The sequence below is a fragment of the Ailuropoda melanoleuca genome, chromosome 1 (genome assembly GCF_002007445.2).
Source record: "Ailuropoda melanoleuca isolate Jingjing chromosome 1, ASM200744v2, whole genome shotgun sequence".
Taxonomy (NCBI): Eukaryota; Metazoa; Chordata; class Mammalia; order Carnivora; family Ursidae; genus Ailuropoda; species Ailuropoda melanoleuca.
This window is the reverse complement of record NC_048218.1, coordinates 43,464,699-43,477,602: the sequence shown is the minus strand read 5'-3', so window position 1 is coordinate 43,477,602 and position 12,904 is coordinate 43,464,699. Positions and strand designations below refer to the sequence as shown.

The window sequence follows — 12,904 nt, the reverse complement described above, 5'->3', positions numbered from 1 at the left end:
GGGGTGATACACTTGGAAGAGAGACAGCGGCCATGAGCCAAGGGATGGTGAGGACCTTGAGAAGCTGGAAAAGGTAAGGAAACAGACTCTCCCCTTAGCATTTTCCAGGAGTGCCGTCCTGGCAGCATCTTAATTTTACCACACTAAGACCATTTAGACCTCTAGAACAGTAAGACAGTGTGTTGTTTTAAGCCACTAAATTTGTGCTAATTTGTTACAGCAGCAACAGGAAATGAATGTACTTGCCTTTTACCTTTCTCCTATTGACCTGCACATTTTGTTTTAAATCCATCCTACTCCATTATCATTGAGTTTCCATATTTTCTTCTAAGTTTTAAAGCTTGCTTTTCACATTTAGATGGCCATAATCCATCTGGAACTTATTTTTGTGTTTGGAGTAAAGCAAGATTCTAACTGTCTTTTTCCGTGTAAAGAGCCAACTGTCCCAACACTGTTTAATAGCTCATACTATCCCCATTGTAATGCTATTTCAGTCACCTTCCAATTACGTTATTCACGTAGGTCAGTTTCTATGCTCTCCTCCTCCGCTGTTCCGTTGTCTCCTTGCACCAATCCCCACCATCTTAATTATCACTGCTCTAAGTGTAATATATACTTGGGAGGACAAATGATCCTGCCTGTTGTTCTTAAAAATTATCTGGGCTACTTTGGATCCTTGTCTTTTCCAAATCTAGGATAAGCTTGTCATGTTTTCCTATCCTACCGTAAAAAGACACTCTCTTAGAAAGACAAAAGATTCTGTAAGCATTTTGCCTGAAATTGTATTAATTTGGAGAGGACCACAACTTCATGATATTAAATCTTCTCAATCTGTAAAAAGTTACATGTCTTCCTCTTTTCTGCCCTTCAATAAAGTCTTCTAAGTAATTTTCCCCATAAAGGACTTACTTGCGCTGTATTAAGATTCTTAAACACCTTGTAGTTTAATTGGCATTTACCTTATATCCAGAAACTTTTTAAAACTTCATATTAACTCTGACAATTTATCTGTATATACTCTTGACAATTTTGTTTCCTCTTTATGTGTTTGTTTTTTGTTTTGTTGGTTTTAATCATATTCAAGTGGCTGGGGCTCCAGATTACTGTTGAATAGAAATGGTCATAGTAGAGACCTTTGTCTTCTGCCTGAATTTAAAGGGAAATGTTCAAATGTCTCACTAGGAAGTGTGATGATTACTCTATAGGGTTTTGCTGGCCTTCATTTTTAAAATGTACAGAAGAGTTCATGCTATTAACTCAGTAAAGATTCAGCTGAAAAGCTTAATAGTAATCAAACTCTTTTGCACTTTATAGACTCATTGCTTCCTTCCATCCTGTGGCTGGACTGATAGTCTCTGCTATTTAGAGCTGTGGCCCTCACTCAGCACCCTTGCACGGCCTTGCCAATTCTTATTCTACCTCTTAATATCACTTATGTCATCACAGTTATAATTTCATTTGAAGTTTTTCTACAGCCTCTTGTTACAACGTTTCTTTTGCTTTGCCTGCTGATAGCTGCCAGGATCGGATTATGACTTCAAAGGAGGCCAACGTCCATGCCAGGCCACCATGGAGACACTACAGAATGCTGCTCGCATGGAAACGCAAGGAAAGCAGGTTACCCCACACACGACAAGGCCAATGCCTGAAGCATTTATGTGGGCTCCCCACTCGCCTCCAGCACCTACCTGACTGTTCTGGGGACTGCTCTAGGGCATAACCTTATTGAAAGCTAAGGTACTATGTTATTCCCTCAGATCCTAGGAGTCCTAATACTGGATACATTGTTCTTCATGTCCAATTAGAAATATACCCAGGATACTTATTTGCAACAGCAGTAAAGGCTGTCAAAGATTTTGAAAATACCTGTTCTAACCGTCTCTTTACAGAAGAGTTAACGAAGGTATAAATACATGACATGATTTTCCCAATGCCACAGTAGTGAGAAGCAGAACTATCACTATCCTCCCAAGGTCCTTTCACTGTAAAATGACTGCAGATTATCCATGGACCTCTAGAATGTAACATATGTCTGGACAAGTAGAAATCAGCCTGGAGCAAACAGTCATTTGCAAAACATACTGATCTTGTATGAAGATGAAGTCTTTAAGACTCCTCAATATTATACCATTATGACTCTAACAGTAATGCACAGTATGTCTGGAAATGCCAACTACAGGCAATACCTTCAGAATTCTGCAGTTGTAACTAATTAAGGCAAAAACAAGGGGTTGGCTCATATATATATGTAAAGTCAACTCAACTGGACAGAAGCATTTCCCAGAATTAATCCAGAATCCCACTGGACTGTGGTTTACGCAGTAGCATTAACAAATCTGGAGAAAAAGCCCAGGGGAGAGGTGACTGAATCAGAGAAGCAGGATAGGTAGTGTGTCTAGCATTTTCCAGGGAAAGACAACACAGAATTTGGAGAATGCAAGCAGCTGGGACCCTCAGGAATCTCTTTTGTGGGGAATTTTACTTGAGTAAACTAATCTCAAGATACCTAACTTCATTTTACCTAAAGTTTATGCTCAACAAATAACCTTTTGAGGAAAAATTCAGTTTCCCCTTTTCTTCTTGAGAGGGAGAAAAATGCTCAGGACATAATTCTCAAGTGTTCAGCCATGAGAATCCACGTGCTACAGATGACTGTATTGACCTGGTTCACATATCAATCTCCTAGGTCTAATCAACTCAGGGCATCAGGGCCACTGGTGGGGGGCATGGTTGACTTCACCAAGAAAATGCTACCTCTGTTAAGGCCCCTTCATGGTCAGTCTGGGTGTCTCTGCTGGGATGCACACCCTCACCTCACATTCCCTCCATTTCAAAACCAAACCTACCGCCTAAATGTATCTTCAACAAAGACTTTTCAAAGATTTAAAACACACCATGTAAAGGCATTAAGAAGATAAATGTGTTGCCCCTACATAACCTGAATATATTCTTCAATCACTTCTTGGAGTAAAAATGTTATATATATATATATATATATATATATAGCTTCCAGGTCCTTCCCAAGAGACACCTTCACTTATGCTGCTTGGGTTCCACAGAACCAAAAAAGTGACGTGCAACTGCACAGTAAAACTTAAAGACATTTTTTCCTATTTTCATTCTTTTTTTTAAATTTTTTTTATTTTCTTTTATTTTTTAAAGATTTTATTTATTTAATCGACAGAGATAGAGACAGCCAGCGAGAGAGGGAACACAAGCAGGGGGAGTGGGAGAGGAAGAAGCAGGCTCACAGCAGGGGAGCCTGATGTGGGGCTCGATCCCATAACGCTGGGATCACGCCCTGAGCCGAAGGCAGATGCTTAACCGCTGTGCCACCCAGGCGCCCCTCCTATTTTCATTCTTAATTTTAATTATTCACTTTTAACTTCATGAATGTAAAATTGCATTTCTTCAAAGAAAAATAGTAATACTCATTAATTTTGGCTGTTTCTAAAACACCCTCCCTAGAAATTTAGTTGGTTTAGCTTGCTGAATTAGATAGAAGTCCTGCAAAATCCTTTCAAGAAGGAACTTTCATGTTTAGAACTATATGTTTTGCTTTTAGTTAATACCAAATAAGTATCTGTCTGCTGGTTTGACCACAAAAATTGCTAAGAAAATTCCTTTCCCAGGAAACGTGGACTGCTTTCCAATGCCCTTTTCAGTCTTATCAATACTTTGGAGAGACTGACTGGACCACATTCTTCTTTTTTCCCCCCACTGGTTTTTGTCCAACAGACAGGAAGTATCAGTAGCCACGTAGTCTTTCCCAGTTAGTATCTAAAGGGCCACTGAGAGAGAACACAGACAGTTTCTATTCTTGTTCCTCACCCAAGACTCTATTCTTAGCCTGATACCAAGAATACTCTATCCAGGAATGTCTTGCGAAATATGACTACATTGCTTAGGTTGGGATCAAAGTTTCTGAGTATGATCACCATCTCTGGAGTCAGCTCTGGTTGAAAGGTCTCAGTCACTCCTACCACCATGCAGGGCTTCAAATCATCTCTGTGTAAACCTCAGCTCTGACCAAATGCTCCAAGGGAAAGATCATAATTAGACATCTTGAAAATACTCCAGATCTGCATCATTTCCTCTGCACAGACCCTATAAACATGGAACACAGAACTGATGCTGCGAAGTGGAGATCCTGTTTTGCTCCAATTTCAAATTGAGTAAATATGATAGAAAGGAGAAACTACTTACTCTATCCATGTGGGTCTCCAAGGTGACCCCTGTAACTCTGCACTCACCAGGCAAGAAATCCCTAGTTCCCCCAAACGAAGGCTTGAAATCACCACCAGTGGCCATATCAGACCCATGTCTTAAAGCAACATTGTACACCTGAGTAACAAACTGTCAGGTGACTCATCTAGTAGAATAATAAAACCATCGGGTTATTATTTTTGTTAAGCAGCTGCTACAATTACAGCCACCATTTACAGCTGATTAAACTGCTGATATTTAATGAGTGCTCACCATGTGCTGGGCATTTTATAACTATCATTTCATTCAATATCCCAGTGGCCTTACAAACTACTATTATTTTTCACAGATGAGGAAATGGAGTTGACTTTACTAAATGTCACCCAAAAATGGTTAAAAATATCAAACTGGGATTTAAGCTCAGGTCTATATATATTATTCTAGTTCCTACGTTTTGAATTCTTGCTTAAAAAAAAAAGAAAAAAATACCAATCTACATTTTGGTTGGATTTCATGAGTGAATCCCAATTTTACAGTCCGTGAATAAATTATTCATATGTTTATATTTACCCATGTATCACTTCTTCCAATGTCACATCATTCACAGTAATTAACCTGGACAAGAAAAAATCTTGTAATTATGCACTCAAGCAAAGTACTTACATAGCCAATGGGCTTGAGGGATTTAACTCTCGATGTTGGGCAGCCACAGGAAGTAAGGTCAGCATAGAGGCCTTCCTCTAACACACACTGATTGTTAGAACTGTCCTCTTGGTAATACAGGAGCCAGCTTAAAAACAAGCAGGGAGACATTCAGTCGAATTTCATCAGTTGGCAGTGCGGGCTCATTATCATGCTGTGGGAACCAGGGAGGAGCCGGACAGAGTCACGGTGCTGACCGGCAGCACACACGCGGCGGCTGTCTGAAGAAACAGCCAGGACTATCATTTACTGACTGCCTACCGTCTGCATCTAGACAGGGGTTAGATACGTACCTACATTATTACACTGTGTGGTCAATCCTATGAAGTAAAACACATCCTTATTTTTATAGGCAACAAAACTAAGAATTAGAAAGGTTAGGTGATTTGCCCATGGTCTCCTCAACCACTAAATGACAGAGCTGAAATTTGAAACAAGACATCTGCTTTAGGCTAACGATATTAGCCTCATTTAGTGCCTTCAAGTACAAAACTCTGGGATCAGATTATAGTGATTATTAAGTACTTGAACAGATTAGAAGTTCTTTTAGGAAAAACAATCGCTGGTATCCTTATTTAATGATGGGCTTGCTGTCAGGCTAGGGGAGCACAGAAACTACACTCTTAAAATCACACAACAGTATATAAAATCTCTCACCTGTACATCTGCTAACGGAGACTTTTTTTAAAAAAGAAATAAGCCCATTAGAATCTTTGATAGTGATTATCTTCAATCTATCACTCATCAGAAGTTTGGCTAGGAAATGCCCTTTTGAAAAGAAGGACCCCCAAGGGAGATATGAATGGGCTGTTAGTACTTCAATACCAGTATGTTTAAGTCCTAGCCCTACACTAAGACCACCAGCACAACTCAGGCTAGACCAGGTTAACTCTGGAACACCACCGAGATGCTCTGTAACATTATAATTTACTGTCACATCTTCTAGTAATTAGGCATTTTATCACACGTTTTCAATGTGTCAGGCATGGACTTAAGCCCTTCATATGCATCATTTATTTGGTCCTTATAAAAATCCTTTGAGGTAGGTACTGTTATTATCCCTCCTTTACAGATGGATAAACTATTTCGGATAGTAATCCAATTTGTTTAAGGTTATGTATCTAGGAAGTAGTGGAACTGGGCTTAAATCCAGGTCTTCCAAGTACTCCAGGTACTTAAGCAACTGCCAGGGTTCCTGTATTCTTTTGTTAAAATGCAGTTCAATACACACACACACATACATATATAAAATGTATATTTCCTACATAAAGTGAACATATGACTAATTTGTCCTAGATTTCAGTGTCAGGAAAAAACACTTTCCTCCAGAAAACCTCCAATACTTACCTTTATTAGAAAACGAAAATATGTCTTATAAAATATTTTCTTTTATCTTAGCGGAGAAGCAACTCAGAGCCAAATACTAGCAAAAATATTATTTCAGGTGCCCAGTATAAATTTCTCTCTCACTGAAGAGTTGCAGATAATCTAACTTATAGTGTCCTATTTTGTGTGTTTTAATATTATACAAACCTTCATATACTTTTTGGAAGTATAAAAATAACAACATGCACAGAGAAGTTCAAACTAGTAAGAGTTATAGGAAATCTGGGAGGGAAAGACTGGTGGAATTAGGGCTAATCAAGAAGGTTGACAGAGGGCATGGGGATGGACTGCTCCTTAAAGATATACTTGGTTTAGTATTAAATGGGGGCCACAAGCTTACATGCCTATAGGAGGCCACGCAGGTAATGTTTGTGAGTAGTGTACCAGGTTAAAAAACAAAAATAAAGGGGCGCCTGGGTGGCACAGCGGTTAACCGTCTGCCTTCGGCTCAGGGCGTGATCCTGGCGTTATGGGATCGAGCCCCACATCAGGCTCTTCTGCTATGAGCCTGTTTCTTCCTCTCCCACTCCCACTGCTTGTGTTCCCTCTCTTGCTGGCTGTCTCTATCTCTGTCGAATAAATAAATAAAATCTTTAAAAAAAAAAAAAAAAAGAATACTTAGGACCTGGCCCTGAAAGAAAAGGATTGGACAGACCCCTGGTATAGAGGGTAAGGCAGAAAGTACTCAGTGGTGTAAATGTGAGAAGAGGGGAAGAGAGGGAGGCAGTGTAAGGCCAGAATGGGGAATGGGTGGGACAGATGAGACTTGACTGATGGTAAATCTGGACAAAGAGGCATCTGAACTCGATCTGGCTGGTATTGGGGGATGACTGGGGGATGTAAAGCAGAGTAATAAAAATAGTAACCTGGATTTGGGGACAAATAATTGGGCTAGGACCAGTTTGTGGTAAACGACGGAAGGAAGATAATATTGGAGTGGAGCTAATCGGGAGACTGAAGCTCTCCAAGTAGAAGAACTGATTCAGAGGAAAAGGAGAACTGATGAATCCAAGACGTCTTGAGGAATGGACAGAGAGATTCTGATGAGTTACTAGGCAGATACTTGAAACAGACCTACCACTGAACTGCACACTTTAAAATGGTTAAAATGATAAACTGTATTTTATTATTTTACAATAGAATAAATTTAGGAAATATGTGTTAGCCTTGGGAATCACATACAGTTCATTTACATCTGAAAAAGATCCAGTATATGGCTGTAGCTCAAAGAACACAAGATTTAATTTAAATTTATTAAAATTAAGTTAGTTAAATTAAAAAAAAAAACGACTAAAGCAATCATGGGTCTGATATTTAGTGTGTGATCTTGAGAACCCTAACTCTGAAATGAGGAGTCCTCATCTGTGAAATGAGGTTGATACATACTTTAAACAAAATTTTTTTTAAAATTTAGGAGTAATATGTCTAATATGGACAAAACACTAGTTTTTATATAGCATTCTATTATGCTATCCAATAAACATAAAATATAAGCACTCAAAATATTTAGGTAATAATCTAAGATAACAGTGAGAGAATAAAATGGCCGCTATGCTCCCAAAGTTAGCTAATCTGCAGTTTTTTCTCTGTATTACATGATGGCCCATAATACAAGCGAGGCAAAATTACTATAGGCTAATTAGCAATTGACCAATGACTACAAGACTTTTTTAAATTCACTATGAATCAAAAAATAAAAACAAGTCAAATCTCTGTAAATTTAAAGGAAATTAAGTTATTAAATAGTAGAAAACACTCAACAAGCATACTTACCAACCCCGAAGAACTTTAAAAGAACATGGCGTGAAAGAAGTCAAATCAGAAATTTCTTCTGTAAAATCTACACATTCACCTTGGAACCCTGGTTTACTGAATGCTTTCAGCTATGAGAACAATAACACAACAATTTAACAGAAAATAATTGTTTGACAGTATTACAGAAGCAAACGAAAACCTTTTATTTCTTGTATTTATAAAAAATTCAGCAAAATTGGGGAGCCTGAGTGGCTTAGCTGGTTAAGCGTCCAACTCTTGATTTCAGCTCAGGTCATGATCTCAGGGTCATGGGATCAAGCCCCATGTCAGGCTCCACGCTCAGCGGGGAGTCTGAGGACTTCTCTCCCTTTCCCTCTGCCCTTCCCCCTGCTCACACTCTCTCTAAAATAAATAAATCTTCTAAAAAAAATAAAAATTCATCAAAATATTGGTGCTTTATCTATTGCCAATGAATCCTTGTTAAGGATGATAGTCTCTTTAAACTTCCATTGTGGTTTCCTTACCCATTTCCGGAAATGTCACCATTTATTTACCATTTTCATCCATCTTTTGCACCAGATTCTGGGCACAGAGGCCCAGAAAACAATTCTACCTATAAGATCAAATTGGAATCCCTCCTCCACTAAAATGTGGTCCCTGCCCATTGTATCAAACAATTATTATCTCTTGCGTTGAGACTACATGTGTAAGATTAGAAGCAATTCAGTGCTAAGTGTGAAGGCAGTTTCAGTTAGTATGAGGGGTGGCTGGTTAGCCTTTTCTCTTCCCAAGTCTCACTGCTCCAGTTAATAAAAGGTTGCAGGAGAGAGCATGAGCACATGTGGGCAAGTGAGCCTGAGAGCACAGGAGCAGATGGCAGAGAAGATAACGACAACGAGATTAGCAAAGATTTATGTTGAACAGAGAAACACATCCATGTCATGTATTTTGGCCAACGGGCTCCCATTTACCGTTAAGACTATCATAAAGCTTAAGTTAAAGCTTAAGTTACATACAACCATATTTCTACTTTAGTCCTTTTTGTTGACAAATCCATGAAATCTCAACTGTGATTCCCTTCAGACCAGAGACATAATAATGTGCAACTCTAGTGGCCTTGGATCTATATAATAGGGAAGAAAAAATTAATGAGCCCTATAAATATTTCAAAATACACTGGATCCTTGAAATAACATGCCCACAGGTTCACCCTGCATGGACAGGCCCGCATTGTAGCTAAGAATGCATCATACAAGGCTGGGCAGCCTTGTCCTTTCTCCCACTCGCGCTGTATCAAGAACAAAGCTGCTTTGAGCCGCTGATGTTTGCCTCCTTCATCTTCCCAAGAGTCCTCTTAGAGGCTGATAGCCTCTGAGTTCTGAGGAACTGCTTCTTGACTATAGCCTTCTGCTCTGACATCAAAGGCCGGTGAAAACAGGGAGGTGGGAGAACAAACTCCTCTGGACCCACCATGGCTTGGCACAACCTGACTTGCTATCATGAAACCAGTCTGCATTTGAATCATTCAAACACCAAGGGACTCCCTGCCTTAAGGAGGTATGACCCAGCTAGTTTCTATCATGATCCTTCTGGTGGATGCAGAGGGTAGCAATGAAAAGAAGTCCAAAATGAGATAGACTTCTGAAACAATTCCTCGTAGAAGAACAATTCTATGTGTCCAGGAAAACTGCCCCTCATTTCCTTGATAAGAGCACGCATTTTGGTTAGTCATTTTCCAAACTAGGTGTTTTAACTTAAAAGCTTATGAAACAGGAGACTGATAAGTAAATCATAATTTTACGTCCAAAAAATGTTGAGTAATTTCTTCTACATGCAAATATCTTAATTCACGATTAAGAGTTGGAAAAGCCACAGGAGAAGAGAGATCACAGCTGTCTTGTTTATTCTGCATCTACCCAGTTTGTTAATTGTTTTTATGTTGCTGAGCTTAAGGTTTATACTTCGTTATTTCACCATGAAGCCATGAAATCCAGACAAATGACAGTGCAAGTTAAGCATATTTCAGATGGTATGTATAGCAGCCAACTCTAGCGTTTAGTCTGTCTTCAGACCCAGGAGCATTAATTAAAATACACACAGACTCACAAATACACACGTTTGCAATAAAGTACCTTTTGGATTTGATGGGTTAATTCTTTGCCCAAACTGAAAAACCAGGCTTAATGCTGATGAGCTTTTTTTTATTTTTACTCACCTAATGAGATACAGTGCCATATGGTTCACCCAAAATTTGATCATTTTGATTACCCTACAAATGCCTTAGAATAGAATTCTCATAATGTTCTGAGAATGGTCCATACAGAAACCACTTCTGTGCTTATTGATTAGAATAGTTAAATTGTGGTTTCTACTCTTAATGAATTATGTAACAGTGCCTTGGTAAAATTAAGACCTGGGAAAAGCTAGGTGGATAAGTCATATTCTGGTTTCCTTTCCAATCTCTACCAGCCTCCCAAATGGAATTGTATGGATACAAACACACACACACACACACAGTACCAGTGTTTTTCAGTGCCAACTTCCTTTTCACATATATTATCTTACTTCTTTGAAGTACGGTTTCAGACAGAAACTATCACCAATATATGATGAACTTTTTGTAGAAATGCTTATTATATATTTTTCACTTATGATATATATTAATAAATGTAATAGGTCTTTAATCTGACAAACTGAGAACTCAAAATTTTAATTACTGACCAAACATATAAGTTGTGCTCAATTTATGTAACAATATCAGAATAATTTTCTCAATGTAACTTATTCCAATGCTAAGATAATTTCTCTGAGAAACTTTCTATCTTACCTTCACAAGACTTCCTGCAGCCTTTGGACCTCCCTCACACAGACATGCTCCTTGTTAAACAAGGAGCCATCTTGTTTCTATCAGTTTCTATCCTTCTATTACATCACAGGTCTCAGACTGCAGTGTTATGTACTCCTCACATCAAATACTGACTAAACAGTAATTTTACTTCCCTGATTACTCATAGAGGCCTTTCTTTACTTAGAAAAGTAGCTCTTCCTATTTCTGGTCTTTGGAGTCTATAAAAATGATCTGTTTGCAGCAACACGAAGAAGTGTTTTTCCTGCAGTACTCTTCAATCTTACTGATATTTGCCTAAAACTGTCACCTTCCTGTCCCCCATACAGGGTAACTGCTAAAGAGCCTGTGATCACTCTAAAATTCAATGTGGCCAAATTATCCAATATAAGAAAATATCCAGTTGCTTTTTTCTCATTTAGAATCATGTATAAAATGGAAGACAGGCTCAACATTTCAAGAACTCAAAACTTCTAATAATATTTGCAAAAGGATTTGAAAAATATTCTGGGGAAAAAAAAAAGGTCCTTAGTTGTATCAAAGGGCGTAACTAGTTAGAATTTCCAGAGCACTGTGCCTCCCTGAAAACTGAACTCACTTTTATAAAATGTAATCTCGTGAGAGGTCTGATCTGCTAAGATAAAGACATGATGACATTACAAACATAACCCATCTTCTGTTCATTTTTTGTTTTCTTTGGGAAAAAAATAAAAACAAAATTAAATGCCAGCTGCTATTATGAAGAACTATATAATGATGCTGTATATTCTGAGTTGGCAATTAGACTTGGTGATTCGTTTTCATCCACAGGAAAAACAAGAATCTTCTCAAAGGAGGTGTTCTGTGTCCCAAATAAGACATCTCATTATAATATGGTGACACAGCAGAATGACAGAGTAACACTCGTGACGTATATTTATCTCTATACACACACATATTCTGGCTTTTCCCTTCTTAGGTTGCTTGAGGTTCGCTTTAAAAATCACCAGCATAAAAAACAAACAAAAACCAAAAACACAAAAACCTCCTCTGACTTGAATTCTGAGATGTCATTTCCTCCTTAGTCCTCAGGGAAAATAACTATCCCATCTGAACACAGCATCTGAATAATCAATCTATGACCCTTATTTGTGAAGAAAATACCTTCTAGTTACTGAACGGAACCAGAGTTAGCCAAGATCCTCTTTTTCCCCCTAAGTAAAAACAAGCAAAACATTCTGAAATTTTGGTCCAATGGAAATAGTAAGAGCTTTGATGCTAGGTAAACTAAGGAGGCTTTGTCTGCATGTTATTAAATATCCGGCTATACTACACCTGTTAGAAACACTTATTTCACAAGGCGATGGCAGAGCCAGATCCAGAAATATGAAGTGGGGCTGATTTCACTGGGTGTTTTCTGCTGCTTCCTCTCTCTTCAAGTTGGACTGGAAATACTATAAAGAAAATCCTCCAAGCAATCTGCCCCAAACAAGGAAGTCCATAAAAAAGAACAGGAATGTAGGAGGGAAAAAAAACCAGAACTTAAAAGAATGTGACTTTTATCTGCACTTAAAACTCAGAAAATGTGCAGTATGGAATTAACCCTGCTTAACTCTTTGCTCACGTTATGCTGACTCACGTACAAGTGCTTTAAAAGTTCACCGTTGGAGTTTTCAAAGATTTGAAAGAAAGATCTCGCAGGAAATGTCTCCAAATTTAACAACTTAATGATATTCAAAAAGGAAATGTTCCCAATAGGGCCTGAGCTAATCAGAAAATAAGAAAACCTAAAAACACTATGAACAGAAACATGGTTACAACTAAGCTGACTTGAAAGACAGAAACACCGGAACATGAAAAATAAACACACTCAAAGAAAAAGATTCAGCATTATCTAAAGCCAGCAAATATCGAATATTTAAAATTAATCACTCAATTGGGTTTTGACAGAAATTTTTCCAAATTGTTTATTTAAAATGAGAGAGAAGCAGCAAGGTCTCATCCCTCTTCCTCCGATGGATGTACTGATTA

At 38.3% G+C, this 12,904-nt stretch overlaps 1 protein-coding gene across 1 annotated transcript in view; it reads right to left on the bottom strand.

Annotated features, from left to right (window-relative positions):
- CRYBG3 (crystallin beta-gamma domain containing 3) overlaps positions 1-12,904 on the bottom strand; it is a 105,395-nt gene that overhangs the window by 18,701 nt on the left and 73,790 nt on the right. Inside the window, exons 16-17 of the mRNA XM_034657147.1 lie at positions 8,068-8,177; positions 4,870-4,996 (exon numbers count right to left, since the gene is read on the bottom strand). Coding sequence (XP_034513038.1) covers positions 4,870-4,996; positions 8,068-8,177 — 237 coding nt within the window. The remainder of the gene's footprint in view (positions 1-4,869; positions 4,997-8,067; positions 8,178-12,904) is intronic.